Source organism: Perognathus longimembris, chromosome 2 (genome assembly GCF_023159225.1).
Source record: "Perognathus longimembris pacificus isolate PPM17 chromosome 2, ASM2315922v1, whole genome shotgun sequence".
In the NCBI taxonomy this organism is placed as follows: Eukaryota; Metazoa; Chordata; class Mammalia; order Rodentia; family Heteromyidae; genus Perognathus; species Perognathus longimembris.
Window position 1 is genome coordinate 131,463,712 of NC_063162.1, and position 16,280 is coordinate 131,479,991.

The 16,280-nt window shown below is 37.7% G+C and overlaps 1 protein-coding gene across 1 annotated transcript in view; it reads right to left on the reverse strand.

Moving 5' to 3' along the window:
* The window catches only part of Iqub (IQ motif and ubiquitin domain containing), a 48,927-nt gene that overhangs the window by 17,448 nt on the left and 15,199 nt on the right, over positions 1-16,280 (reverse strand). The window contains exons 7-8 of the mRNA XM_048337668.1: positions 6,984-7,159; positions 777-947 (exon numbers count right to left, since the gene is read on the reverse strand). Of these exons, the coding sequence (XP_048193625.1) occupies positions 777-947; positions 6,984-7,159 (347 nt within the window). The remainder of the gene's footprint in view (positions 1-776; positions 948-6,983; positions 7,160-16,280) is intronic.

The window sequence follows — 16,280 nt, forward strand, 5'->3', positions numbered from 1 at the left end:
CAACCTGCAGTTAATTTTTGATAAAGTAATACAAATGACCCAAGTAAGAGCTAAGGGACTAACGGGGCACTTTATAAGAGTTATAAACTGAAATCAGCTGCATGAAGAAGTCAGAAGATGATGTCAACATCTATGAAATAATGCTCTTCCATACCTGTAAACGCTTACATGATAATGCTAATTAAAGATTCTGCATCAGTGCTTCTTCATCCTAGATACATTGTAGGAGATACTGAGGGAGATCTTAGTAGATCTGACATTGATTTTACACGTGAATATCTAATTTAACTTTCCTGAAACCGAGTTTAGCCTTTGTTCAAATTTATTCTATTTTTTCTTTCTTTAGTTTTGTTTGTTCATTTTGGCCCAAATCCAGGACTCAAACTTTGTAACTGATGCTTTTGCTCATTGGCCAGCACTCTACCAACTGAGGCATACCTCCAACCCCAGAATTTATTTTCATATATGCATGATATTTCTATCTTTCTCTGCAGCTTTCTAAATGATTCTAATATGTTCTCAGACTCAATATTGGTCCTTGTCATCCAAATAAGATCGTTTATTTATTGAAAGATCCACCTTGTGAGGTACTGGTGTAATGATTTGATACTGACATACACATATGGAGGGTAGGGATATATCCCTGCCTTGCAATTCATTCACTCAACTCAAAGACATATAATCAGCTAACAAAAACACTTTGCTTGTTTTGGTATTCACATAATCTTTTTATAACTAGTGAATCTGACCCCAAAACGAAGAGAAAGCCAACATACCTTCACCGTGTGTTTAAGCGTCAACAGTACATCCAACCTCTCATCATGAGAGACATTTTTCATTATAATACATTTATAAATGTTTTGTAGCTCTCTGGCTCTGAGAGTGAACTGTGTATCCATCTCAATTACTTTACCATCAGCTCTTCTCCATACTCTTGGAGCTGAACACTGGAAATAATATTGTTTATAATTACAGTTAATTAAATGCTGTAACAATTTTGTTCTTCCTGCTGTTTACATTAATATCTATAACTAAAAGTATCATAAAACATAAGAAAATTAATTGGAGAACTTTTATATGAAGCAAAAGTATACCATTTTAGTAAATAAATTACGAAAGTTTTCATCATAGCATTCCATTATGTACGTTTCATATTAGCTAAATTACATTGGGTGCTACACAAAGCTGCCTCTTATAAGCTATATTTGATGCATTTTCTAAACAATAGCTTCACCTGTTATCTAAAGCCAAAGTAAATATTACTGAGAGCCAAGACTCTTCATAAGAAAAAGTCTTAATTCTAGACAGTAATTGAGAAGCTATAGCCCATGTGTATATTAGCTTACCATAAATTTATATTATTATTTTATAAATAACTATGTATCTATATTTATGTTTTAGTTAACAGTGTTTGAAATCAGGACCTTGCACCATTTGCTTAGCTTGTTTGCTCAGTGGACATTATTACTTGGGTCATGATTGCAGCCCAACTTTTTGCATGTTACTTTGGAGGCAGGGTCGCACTGACTTTTCTGCATGAGCTGGTTTCAAACTGGTTTCAGGTGGGGCTGGGGATATAGCCTAGTGGCAAGAGTGCCTGCCTCGGATACACGAGGCCCTGGGTTCGATTCCCCAGCACCACATATACAGAAAACGGCCAGAAGCGGCGCTGTGGCTCAAGTGGCAGAGTGCTAGCCTTGAGCGGGAAGAAGCCAGGACGGTGCTTGGGCCCTGAATCCAAGGCCCAGGACTGGCCAAAAAAAAAAAAAAAAACAAACAAACTGGTTTCAGGTAATCTTGGATTATACTGGAGTATAGTGTTATTACAGTATAGTTAGCATAGTATTATAGTATAGTTATTTCAGAGCCCTTTTCTAAAAGTTTTAAGCAATCTTAGGCTAGGTTTCATACTATAATATCCTAAAGTCCAAGTAACCTTTGCATGCAATTTTCCTCAGGGTGGCTTTGTAAAGTATAATTTACTTTCTACGCTGTGCTAACAATACCTTTTGCTATGTAGACAGCAACTTATTTTGTTGTAATAATCCTGACAGTAACCTTTTTTTATGAAATGACCACTTTTATCAATTTCCTTCTACTTTTCCATTTTTATACTGATTTCACTCTACCTTTCCAAATATTAGCCCTATGGAATACGGTGTTATATAGTAATATTGTGGGCTTTTCCAAATCTTTCTAAATATAAATCCTTCTTATCTTTCAGTTCTGAATTCAAACACTGTCTTATCAATTACTATTCCTTTAAGCACTATAAGTTGAAGCAATGTATTACTAATACCCCAAATTCTACTACTTGTAAAATAGACACAAATACAAACATGCTTGCAGTGTTTTCTAGTAAGTTGGAACAATATCTGAATCTAAATTTTTCTATTTTATGCTTATTAAAGCTATTGCCCCCAAAAAGACTTTTCAGAAATATATTTTTCATTTAACTGTGGATGCTTCATAGAGCCTATACTGCTCACCCATTGAACAACTATTTATATTTTCTAGAATAGTTGGTGTTACTAGGCACTGAGAAGACAAAACACTCTCCAAATTCCAAATATTTGCCAATCTTAAGCATGCAAAAGTTAGAAATTAAGTAATTAAAATAAAGGGTGAATAGAGTTCATACTATAGATAAACAGATAATGAAGTTGCTGGCATGCAGTAGATTTTTTTTAATCTGTTGAGCAAAGATGTTTTTATACATGGGTGTATTGCTGTCAGCACTGATAGCTTGGTCTTCCAGTAGAAGCTTCTTTGATTTCAGGCCCTAAGGTATTTTTTACTCCCATGCAGGAAAATGTCATCTTTGCTTATTTCTCTTCCTTGACTTCCTTTTTTTTCTTTTAATGCTTTGGCTATCATAAGAGATGTATAACAATAATGCTTTTAAATTGCTTCAGAAAATAGGAGCATAATAAATCCCATTTAGCTGCCAACAAATGAGACAGCAGAGGACTAGAGAGCAGAGAAACAGAAAAACAGCAGGAAGACACATTTCATTTAAAGAAAAGTGGAAAGATTTAAAAAAAACACAAAACACTTTAGAGCCACAACAAGCCTCTACTGAAGAGAAGAAGCGACCACATTGTGAAGAGTGGTCTTTCTGTCCTCTGGAATTAAACCTCCAGTCCCTCAAGATACAAGTAAGATCTCAGCTTCATGCCCCCAAAGCCACCGGAAAGTGATCAACTTTTCTTTTACTCAGCAAAGGATTTTTAACAAGCTTCCTTATAGAGAAGTGGATGTGTTTTTCTATCCCATTAGCTATTGGCCAGATGAGTTTGGAATACAAACAGATAATATGAATTTCAAGACTTTGAGAGGGGGAGATTTTTTTTTTTTTTAGTCAGTCATGAAGCTTGAACCCAGGGCTGGGTGCCGTCCCCAAGCTTATTAGCTCAAGGCTAGTAGAACTCTACCACTTTGAGCCACAACTCTACTTCCAGCTTTCTGGTGGTTAATTGGAGATAAGAGTCTCATAGACTTTCTTGCCTGGGCCAGCTTCGAACCATGGTCCTTAGTTGTCAGCCTCCTGAGTAGATAGGATTGCAGGCATGAGCCACCAGTGCCTAACTGAATTGCAGGATTTTAAGCTTGTGACTGTGAGACCTGGTGCATGCATAAAAGAGAATCAAAGAAATAAGTGACCTTGGCTCTAAAGTTTCCTCCTACAGAAGTGTCGATCATCTCTTGAAGAGCATCAGAGGTATATTAGAAAGCAGCTAATGACTTTTCATTCTGATATCTTAACCTAATGTACCTCTGTTATCTTGAGAGTATTTAATATTTGATAACTTTGAAATTCAATATTTTACGTATTGAAATTACAAACTATCAAATGCTACAACTCTTCAGTATTACGCCTTCCTATTTACAATGAGAATATAGCATAGAAACTACTCAAACTTTATTAGTTCAACTTCTTGATTGGACTAACTCAAAATCACATTGCTCAGTTATTGGAGAAACGCAAGGTTCAGAATAAGAAGATAAAAAGGAAAATATTGGTTCTGTAGACTAAGTAGTGTTTAGACTCAATGAAAACACATTAGGGATTGTCCTAGTGCATTTGCTGTTCCATTCTCTGGTATAATGTTCATGACCAAGTATGAAACTGTGGCTACACTTAAAGTAAAATCTCTTCATTTCCTAGCATCAAATGATGCCCCTGAAATTAGATTAGGGACTGATGAGGTTCACTGATTTATTACTTGGATGAATCTGTACATTTAGAACTCAATTGTAAAATGTATAACCCACAAAAAGTCTTCTTCTGATTTTTAGGAGTGGCTAATATTTACATCTTCTCCTTTTCTGTGTATGACACCAGGAATAAGCCTGGTGTTAAAGTCATTGTTCTGAGTCTCTGACCATCTTTTTAAAAATCTTCCATTTAATATTTCATTTGTTTAGCAACATAATTATTTCATTTTGAGTTGTCACAAAAAAATCACATTGTACCCCACTATCTTTGAAATGCCTCCTCACTTGTCTTTAATTTGGTCAAATATATCACTTAGCCACTCTCTATACCCTGCCATTCTGATTCATGACAATTCTTCCTACTCATTTTTTTTCAATGCCTCAAAGTCTAGCACTCCCTCAACAACTTTTTAAAGTATTAAGAAAAATATTTTAAGATACGTCATCTTTCCTCATGAGAATTCTTATGAACAAAAATTGTGTTTCATTTTTTTATTGCTGTTAAGACTTACACAAAGCCCCCTGTGTTACATGAGAAAAGGTAATAGTGAGCAACTGCTTCTCATGTCATATTTATCAATTGGGTATGGGTTCCCTTGATGTGCTAATATATGTCATTTCAAAATTGCTATGGTGAAGGTGGTGTCTGGTGTTGGCACGAAGAAGAATGAGTATTGTATAAGTATTTACAAAAATAGAACTTAGAGTAGAACTAGGAAATAGAAAGTAACCCTGCTAGCATGAGGAAGAGGTCCTAAAGGTGGTCTAGATTAAAATAAGGAAAGGAAACCTAAAACACTATTGGTAAGAATGTAAACTTGTTCAACCACTCTGGAAAGCAGTATGGAGGTTCCTCAAAAAATTAAAGAACTACCATATGATCCACAAATTCTACTCCTAGGCCTTTACCCAAAAAATTACAAGCCAGGATACAGTGAGCCACCATTGCCAAGGTATGAAATCAGTCCAGATGCCCTCAATGGATGAATGGATCAAGAAAATGTTGTATATATACACAATAGAATTGTACTCATCAATTAGAAAGAATGATACTGTACCATTTGCAAAGAAACAGCAAGACCTGGAAAAATGTTGGCCCCAAGAGACAAAAGATGTGTTTTCCCTTATATATGGAAGCTAGATTTAGTTTGTAAACTTATAAGTAAAAACATTGGATACTACTATGCAAATGTATACAATATATTAACTGAAATATGGTAGATTCAAGGGAGAATTCAAATTGTGTAATACCTTAGAAAGGCAAAAATCAAATATCAACAAACTATGAGGAAGTAGCTACTCAAAAGGGGTGGATGGGGTTGGTTCAAGGGGAAAGGCATAGACTAATGATTCAAATCTTGGCCTGGATGACTTACTAGATACAGGCAAAGTTGTCAGCCTTCCATGGTACTGCCATTTCATGACAGCCAATGATAGTGAAATTAGAAAAGCAGTAAAAAACTAAGTAGATAATACGTAAACAATAGATAGATGATCAAAATAAATAAATAATAAAGGAAAAATATAAGATACCATCCTATCTAGACAAGTGTGTCCACAACAAAATATCCATAGAAAAGATCATCCAAGTTACTCAGAATAGAAACCAGTCTAGAGGTGAAAGCCCACATATGGCTTAGGGTTGCCATGATACCTGAAGTAGAACTTGGGACATGCAAGGAGTGCCTGACAGTGGGGAATCAGAGATAGGGTTTGGTAGCTCCTAAACTTCTGACCTATAACTCAGAACTGTAATGAAAACCAAAGAGAAACAGGGCTCAAAAAGGAGGGTAAGGGGCTGGGGATATGGCCTAGTGGCAAGAGTGCCTGCCTCATATACATGAGGCCCTGGGTTCGATTCCCCAGCACCACATATACAGAAAATGGCCAGAAGTGGCGCTGTGGCTCAAGTGGCAGAGTGCTAGCCTTGAGCAAAAGGAAGCCAGGGACAGTGCTCAGGCCCTGAGTCCAAGGCCCAGGACTGGCCAAAAAAAAAAAAAAAAAAAAAAGGAAGGTAAGATAAGGAAAAAAAATTGAAGTATTAAAATAAACTTTTAAGAACAAATAAAACATCACAGGAGTAGAATCACTAAATATCTTGGAGACCTTCATGCTTTTCTTGGATGGCTTGGCTTTTAATTGTTTGGAAAGACAACTTTATAAAAGGAAATTTGTTACCATGGAAACAGGATATTCAATATCAAACAGGCAGTTTGACCACAAAAGAGTAATTACTATAGGGTTCCTTCCCCCCCCCCCCCGCCCCCCGCGTAATTACATGTTTTCATGCTTTCCAATAATCATATATTCTTTCGGTCAAAAATTTCCAGTCAGTTAAGCTGCAGTGAGCCAAAGCAATAGTACCCTAGTCTCCAGCAAATTCCCCAGTTTACTTTACATGCAGAGCACCTCAGACCCTGATATTTTACTACTCTGCATTTTATCAGCTTGTTGAAGTCATGCAATTCTTGTCACCGGCCTAACTTTAAATAAAGGTAGTCTCAGGGAAGATGTCTATCTTCATGGACAAATCCCTCTAGTTAAGAACATACTAACTTCATGTTCCATCTCTATTCTATCATATGTTAAAATCTACAGCTGTATCAAAAGTATAGTGTGTCAAATTTAAATATATACATCATTAAAATGTTCAAGAAAATTCTTATGAATTCTCATGATATAGGATAGGTCTTTTGTTCAGATTGTTGTTCAGTACTTTTTTACCTCAACTACATTTGCATTTAAATAATAGTTACTTCACTAACCTTATTGAGAAAAGCTTGTACTGCTGCTTCCTTTCTCTCTGTATGAGCCATGTCTCTATGTCTCCCAATGGAAGCAATTAGCTGGGTCTCTTTTTCCAAAAGTTCACACAAATAAGCTTTCCTTTCAGCTCCAGTGAAATATTGGTCAATGCGTGCGAGTTCTTCTTGCCGCCAGACTACAGGAATAAAAATGAAAGAATTGAGTTTCTAAAGTGCCCCACATCTTTACAGAGTATGTTTTACCATTATATCCTGACAGCATATTTTACTTTTTGAGTCACTTTAAAAAATTATACAGCAATAGAATCATCGACATGATATACTTGATGCATGGACAGGGAAAAAAATAGGATTAAATGGAGTCTGAGAGACTTAAAGTAATAAAAGTAGAATCTAGCAAATAGAAGTGTGACTCGAAGTATAGACACTCCCCACAATGAGGGGAAAATATGGCCTGGGTTATGAAGCTGCCACACATGTGCACTGCTCAGATCTCCCTTTTGGGTAGTACTTGTCAAAAGAAACAGAAGCTTCCATTGGTTCCAGCTTTGCAGATCTGCTGCTAGCTCTCTGCTGGCAAAGCTCTCCAAGTCATGAAACCAGCAGGGGCAGGCTCTATCAGAACAACATGCTTTTCTGTGTCAGTTAAATCAGAGCTACCACTGGGCTGATTTAGCATTCCTGAGAGCTGTATCAGCTTAGGATTTCCCCTATATCCATCTTTTTTCCCTCAAATTTTTCCATTTCTTTGTCAAATATCATCTCCATCTGAAGATTTTCCTCGCCTCTTTTCCTTTTGCCTTTGTTTTTTATTTGTTATTATCTGTTTCTCTGAAGAGAGTTTTATGTAGAACTGTTGACCTCAGTGATCACACTTAGTCATTTAGGTATCACTTTCTCTCTCTCTCTCTTTTTTAATAAAACCCTCAATTATAGCACCAGATGTTGCCAAAAATAATTGCATTTGCTCTGAACTCAAATGCAATGCATTACCTCATAATATTTATATTTTAAATCTTGATCTCTATCAGTAAAGATGGTTTCTCCTGAATAGGCCGAGACCAAACCACAAAAGAGCAATATTTGAATACACTTATCTCACCTATAAAGTAATATAGTCTCAGAATTAATCTGTATTACAAAAATGCAGCTTTCCAGTCCTATCTCAAATTTAAATCAATCAGAATTTCTAATCTCAGATATATTTCAGATATTCATATATATTCATTTTAACTGGTGTTCGATTCAATTTGTTATACATACTAAAGTTATAAAGGAAAACCCATTCATCTGACACTTCAAAAATGCTAACCTCATGTACATTACCAGTAGTGTAAGGCTGAAAATAACCCTAGACACTAAATTGTTCTTTCCACATCTAAGAAAGCATCTTCCTCTCAGGAGCTTGGACAGATTTCCTTGGTCTGGCATTAGTTTACAAAGTCAACTTCTAGGGTCACCTTGCATCCCTGTTGGGCATCTGAAGATAACCCACTTATGTCACATCCCATTTATTTCTTCTCTTTTCAAGACATAAACACTTCCACTTCTTAAATTGCACATCATTTGACATCATTTCCTCTCCTGTCTGGCTCAAGCTCCTTTCAAAATGTGGCATACTGAGCCTCTGTCAAGGTAAAGGCTTCTGTCCCACCCCTCAACCCCTTCTCCTATGGCCTGCCTAAAGTGGTACCAGAAATATGAAAGGGGGAGGGGAGTGGTGCTTGAAACAACACTCAAAGTTAGAAAGGAATTGGAGCCTTCTGCTAAAACCCTGAGGATTTTCTACAAGTTATGCTGTAGGGCTCCTGAAGACATTGTCAGACAGGTGCATAAATGTTCCCCCAAATTACTACTGTGCTGTCTCAGAAAGAGAACACTGCAGCAGATGATAAATTTCAATTTAGCTGAGGGCTAGAGAAAAGGCTTCTAAGTGCTACTAAGGCATTTACTTTGACTTAAAATATTAAGGAAAATGCCTGACATTATAAGTCGCTGTAGAAAATAGTAACGACCATGGTTTGCGCAGAAAATACAGAGAAAATTTTAAGGAAGCATAAAGCAAGATGCAAACTGAAACAGAATAGTAATATTTAAAAGATGAAATGATTATATTTTTCTGCTGTAAAAGCCCAATGACATAGCCAAGTGGCTGTGGCTCATATCCATTATCTTAGCTACTTAGATGGCTCAGATCTAGAGGATGGAATTTTGAAGCGAGCAAAAAAAAGCAGGATTGAAGGTGTGTTCCAATGGTAAAGCACCAGCTGAACAAGCAAGCAAACAAGTGTGGGCTGTGAGTTCAAACCCCAGGACCAGGAATAAAAAAAACTGCAACATTTTCAGCCATCAACCACTCTGATCATCTGAAAGTCCTGCCTTCTAGGCGCATCTCCCTTTTCCATGATTCCCTCAAGATTACAGGGAGCAGTTCTGAGCAAATGCAGGAAGTGCCACAAATCCCAATTCTTTTTTTTTTGCCTCACAGCAGCAACCTTAGTTTTAAAGTTCTGATGATCGCCTGGCCTTGCACTTTCATAGCAGGATTCTCACAGACTCCCGTGCAGGTGCAAGGAGCCTGCCTTCCATCCATAGAAGGTTAGACTGCTTTAGCTTCTCTCAAAAAGCTCTCTCTCCAGAAGTGGGATCATAATGCACCAAATCAGATTATACTTAATGCTCTGGTCTTGCTAAACCAGTTCTCTTCTGTACTGAAGTCCCTTTTTCTGATCTCCTGACAGATATTGCATATATTCTCTTAAGTACCTTTTAAAAATTAATTTATGGCTTCACTGACAGGGAGTGGTGGGAGCCTTTTCTAACTGCAGTACATATTTACTTCTCTCTCCTGTCTTCTCAATTCCTAGCTTCCTCTTTCCTTTTCAATAAAATAATCAGAGGGCTGGGGATATAGCCTAGTGGCAAGAGTGCCTGCCTCGGATACACGAGGCCCTAGGTTCGATTCCCCAGCACCACATATACAGAAAACGGCCATAAGCGGCGCTGTGGCTCAAGTGGCAGAGTGCTAGCCTTGAGCGGGAAGAAGCCAGGGACAGTGCTCAGGCCCTGAGTCCAAGGCCCAGGACTGGCCAAAAAAAAAAAAAAAAAAAAATCAGAAGTATCATGTAGTACTGCTTACTTTGTGCCGGCCCTGTTCCCAGTGCTTCATGCACATGAACTCATTTCCTGGCAAGCCAACGAAGTAGGTGCTATGGTTCCCCACCTAACAGAAAAGAAAACCAAGGGGAGATAATCTGTGTAATTTACCCAAGTGGTATAGCTAGGACTCAAACTTGGACAGTCTAGCTCTCTAATTGTGATCCTGTCAATCAAACCATGATCTTGCTGGGCACAGGTGATCCATACCTATATGGTTATCCATAGCTACTCAAGAGTCGGAGATCTGATTATCTCAGTTTGAAGCCAGCCTGGGCAGGAAAAAAAATCTGTACAACTCTTATCTCTAATTAACCACCAGTCTGTGGCCCAAGTGGTAGAGCTCTAGCCTTGAGCAGAAAAAGCTCAAGGACAGCACCTAAGCCCTAAGTAAAAACTCTAGGACAAGCATACACAAAAAGAATCATTATTATTTCAATTGCACACAGGCATTTCAATGTATACTGATCAGTAATGGAAGGCTATTTACTTAATTGGTCATATAAATCTTTCCTCCTACAAAGGGATAATTTATTATTATATGGTCAATGTGATATTTTACAATTTTATGAACAGTATTCAGACCATAGAATTGAACCTATTTTTCTCTGAGTTTTAAAAAGCTGTTTCCTTGACACAGTTATTATACCTGCCAAAAGTCCTGTCATTTCTTTGTCATGTCAAAACTCTCAACCAATTGTGAGCAATTATTATGTGAAAGGAACTCTACAAAATTCTCTAGCACATATAAAAATGAGAATGACATAGCCCCATCTTAAAGGAACTAACATGTTTCCTTCCCTCTCCCTAATTGGATAGACATAAAAATCCTTGCAAAGAAGCAGAATTTCTGGCTCTTTCCATTCATAATCACCCCCAAAACCATCATTTTCTCCAGCTTTTTTTTTCCAGTCCTGGGGCTTGGGACTCAGGGCCTGAGCACTATCCCTGGCTTCTTTCTGCTGAGGGCTCACACTCTACCTCTTGAGCCACGGTGCCACTTCTGGCCTTTTCTGTTTATGTGGTGCTGAGGAATCAAACCCAGGGCTTCATGCATGCTAGGCAAGCACTCTACCACTAAGCCACATTCCCAGCTCCTCACCAGCTGTTTTATAGACTTCCTTTAGATTGATCTCTTACTATTATAAAACCATGTCCCTTTGTGCTACTAGATATGATTCAACAGTATGTACTCTTTTCATTTATATTCCACATATAATCAATTGTAGAGACATTTCAGAATTATATAAATTTACATTTATATAAAAATGATGTAGTTAGAAAACCTATCTGCTTTCTATGAAAATTGCAGGTTTACTTTAACAACAGTCTCTATGAATTGAGAGGTAAACATTTGAAGTCAAAGTGTTTGGCTCTTTTGTTAACCGCTATTTTTTCATGATATCTGTTTTTTGTAGCTTTATCAGGGTATTTCTTTGTCCTTTTAAATTTCAACTTGAAATTTTTCTGGTGGGTCAAGGACCTGAGAGTCTTAGTCTTTATAAAAATTTACTCAGTTCTTTATCAGGGTTATATTATTCAAAAACTGTATAGTTTCTGGGGCTGGGAATATGGCCTAGTGGCAGGAGTGCTTGCTTCCTACACATGAAGCCCTTGGTTCGATTCCCCAGCACCACATATATGGAAAACGGCCAGAAGGGGCACTGTGGCTCAGGTGGCAGAGTGCTAGCCTTGAGCGGGAAGAAGCCAGGGACAGTGCTCAGGCCCGGAGTCCAAGGCCCAGGACTGGCAAAAAAGAAAAAAAAACCAAAAAACTGTATAGTTTGATTGCTCCAGAAAGAGAATTTGTAAGTTTAAAATAAATTATGTTGAGCAAAAGGATTGTAACTTAAGAGCTAAATTATTTTGTCCAGCAAATTTATGATTGATGAGCTTGTTATTTAAAAGCAGCTTTACCAACCAAAAGAACTTTATGAAATATGACAAAATCCATATAACAAGCGGCAGTTCATGAATAAAAAGAAAAATTGCTTGGTTGCAGTAATAATAACAGAATATTTTTCTCATATGACCATATAGATGCTCCCAAGAAGCAAATAAAAAGTTCTTCGTATTAGTATGCCCACTTTAACTTCCAGTTTCACATGAAAAACTTTTAGAACCTGGAATATATTTAGTCCAGCAATTTATTATTTAAGCTGTTCTGGACATCTCCAAGAGCAATTTACTACTCTGTTGTAAAAATACATATCCTGGGGCAATCTGGAGTCATACATAAAAATGTGTGTTCAAATACACTTACTTTCATATGTAGTCAGGCTTGACACTTCCATTAGTTAATAATGTGTCATTTAAAAGGAAAGCAACCTACCCAAGGTAACTAGAAATTAAAATAGTTCATTTTCAACATAGTATCTAGTGAGTAAGGGTTCAAAAGAAAATGTACTCATTACCTGACATATATATATATATATATGTATCCCCTCTGCGCATCAACTTTCCAATAAAATTTTTAAAAAAATTAGAAAGAAAACTCTGTGTTAATTACAATATCAAATCTATTTTTAAGGGATGGGAGTAGAAAAATACTATGTTCTAAATACTAACAAGGAAATTAGAAAAATTCACAGAACACAACCAGCTGAACCAAGTGACCAAGTGAACAAAGCATCTGATCTATCCGTTTCCAGACCTATATAGAAAATATGAGTTGGGCACCAGTGGCTTGCACCTGTAATCCTAGCTACTCAGGAGGCTGAGATCTGACTATCCTCTTTCAAAGGCATCCCAGGCAGGACAGTCCATGAGGCTCTTATCTCCAATTAACCACCAGAAAACTGCAAGTGGCACTGTGACTCAAGAGCTGACGAGCTCAAGGACAGCACCCAGGCCCAGAGTTCAAGGCCCACAACCAACAAAAAAGAAAAAGAGAGAGAGAAAGAGATCAAGAGGGAGAGAGAAAGAAAATACATTACATCAGACAAGGACAGACAAAGACAGAGAAAGAGATTACAAAAAAAAGGGAAAAAAGGAGAGAGAGAAGGAAAGAACAAAGGAGGGCAGGAGGGAAAAGGAAAGGAAGGAAAGAAAGAATAAAGAAAGAAGGAAGGATGAAAGGTTATTTAAAATCACAGTTTATTCCCACAACAAGAATATTACAAGCAATAAGAGAAAAAGCAATCTTAAATATTTATGCATCTAAAGAGAGACAGTCAAAAAACACAATCTGGCAGAACTAATAAGAAAAACAGAAAGATCCATAATCATGACCTGCGATGTCAATACCTTCATCCTCATAATTGACACATATAAAATAACATACTTTAAATAGTATGTGGGATCAAAAGAGTAATCCTGTATTTTGGACTGAAAAAAGTTAAAACTCAACATAGTAGAATTTGGGGATGTAGCTATCCTAGGGAGAAATTCCTACCACTAAACACCTGTATTAGGAAAGAAGACCTTGGACCAATGACTTCTGCCTTCACCTTATGACTACAAAAAGAAAATCAAGTTCAACCAAAAGTAAGCTGAATATTAATAATTAAAAAGATAATAACATTAGAAATAAAAGAAATATAAAAGGAAAAATCAGTAGAAAAGAAAATTGATAAATCTGAGCCATATTGATCTGAAAAAAATTACCAATATTAGGAATTTAGGTAGCATTCCTACAGATGCTATGAAGGCCCTATTGTATTCCATTATATACAATTGCCGTGTATGTGGATGTGTGTGTGTGTGTGTGTGTGTTATGGTGGTACTGAAGAATGAACTCAAGACTTTGCACTTAAAAACAATCTAACACTGCTTTCTCTTTCTGACATACACAGAGAGGGGGGGAGGGGAAAAGAGGGAGAAGGAGAAGAGAGATAAACAGACTAGCCTCTAGAGCCCAAGTGATCCAAACAGTCAACTGATACTTGAATTCCATTGTCCATATGTTTATTAAGATTCAAATTTCAATGTTATTTTTTGGCTAGATAGATTCCCATGCTTAAGACCTGACAGGCAAGTCACACTCGCTCTCCTTTTTCAACTGACTTTTTGAACTGACATCTCCTTTCTGCAAGTCCCATTGACCAACAGAGATGCCTGCACTCCAGGCATCCACTCAGGGAAGATCTAGCTATTCCTGACAAGAATCTCATAATGCCTGCAGTTAGGTCTTTTGGACAGGCTGCAATGGGACCTCCCCCTCCCCTCTTGTTCTCACTCCTAGGAGTGAGCTATGGCTCAGCAAAATCTCAAATATCAGTTTGTTTGTTTGTATTGGAGTCAGTCCCCAATCTACAGTCTTGGGCAACATTTAGCCCCCAAGTCCTCCATCATTTTTTGGGTGTTTTTTTTTTTCCAGTCCTGGGGCTTGAACTCTAGGCCTGAGCACTGTCCCTGGCTTCTTTTTGCTCTTGGCTCACACTCAGCCACTTGAGCCACGGTGCCACTTCTGTCTTCCATGTTTCACAAACAAAGGAAACTTACTTCAAAACTCCCCAGGACTGCTGTCTTGAAGTTCTTCTCAACAGGTGTGTATTCAACCAATATCACAACCCCAGTGGCCTCTCCCTCAAAGCACAGCAAGAAGCCACTTTGATCTCTTCAAATCTTCCCTCCTAACTCTTTCTGTATCTTTAGTCTTCTTGCCTGGACCAAGAATGCTTGCCTCAGTTCTAAGTGAATTTTTTTCTGAGTGAGAGGGGGTTTCCTCCCACTGACTCTGAAATCCTGTTCTCTTGCCTTCAGTATGCACAGTCGATCATCATCATCAGATAAGCTTTAGCTGTGAACACATTCTAGAAAGACCGCAAGTGCCAAATGTGAGTCAGGACAATGGGGCAATTCAATTTTCATCATCTCCTGCAGGAGGATAAACTAAAACAATCTCTGAAAAAAAAAAATTACCCACCAAGGTCCTAGATTTACACCAAAGATTTACCTACATATCTTCACCAAAAACATTGTTGGAGCTGCACTGCTTGTGTTTGCTTGTGTTTGGGCAGAGCTAGAAGGAAAGCATGGAAAGCATGGAAAGATTAGCAGTAAAATGGATAAATAAATTATGATGCATTCATGCAATGACATCGTCTATGGAAAAACAATGAACCAAATTAAATTACACATGACACCACAGATGAAGCTCATGACATAATATTGAATTTTCAAAGCTAGACACAAGTGGAGCACAGGTAGTTTACACCTGTAATCCTAATTAACTGGAAAAGAGGATAAGATTGAGAGAACCACAGCTGAAGCCAGCCAGGCAGAAAGCTTCACGAAGTGCCGTCTCATCAGAAAAAGCCCAAATGCTTGTCATCCAGCTACCATGAGAAGCTTAAAATAGGCAGATCATAGCTATGGCACATGTCCATGAGGGAAGTCAAACACTACCTCAAAAGTACTAGTGCAAAAATGAGCTGGAGGGTTGGGGATATGGCCTAGTGGCAAGAGTGCTTGCCCCGTATACATGAAGCCCTGGGTCCAATTCCCCAGCACCACATATACAGAAAATGGCCAGAAGTGGCACTGTCGCTCAAGTGGCAGAGTGCTAGCCTTGAGCAAAAAGAAGCCAGGGACAGTGCTCAGGCCTGAGTCAAGGACTAGACCCACCCCCCCCCCCAAAAAAAAAATGAGCTGGAGATATGGCTCAGTGATAAAACACCTGTCTAGCAAACTTCAGGCCGAGTTCAGGCCCCAAAACCATCAAAAAAATCCAGACACAGAAGCTTCATTCTAAATAATTATACTTACATAAGATTTTAAAATAGCATTAAAAACCAAATTATTTCATGTTTTCTTTAAATATGGTATATATACCTGTTTTGTCAACCATTGGTCATTATAACAATTCAGATTACTGAAAGAAGCAACCCTCAGCATACTGCTGCAAACACAAAAAGTGTTAGCTAGCAATAGTATTTTCTTTGCTATGTCTTAGGCAGTTGGATTGCTTACTTAAATTGATATTTTTCTTTTTTGTTTTGTTTTGTCTTGTCTTTGGATTTTTGCTTTTTATAAGCAGGATCTCAGTATATGACCCAGCCTGGCATTGAATTCACAATCCTCCTGCTTCAGACTGCTGTTTACTCAGATTACAGACATCCATCGCCATTCCTAACTGCTCTTGCTTTTAGTATTTAAGCTTTGCATTCTGAATTATGATTTAAACGACTGTATACAATT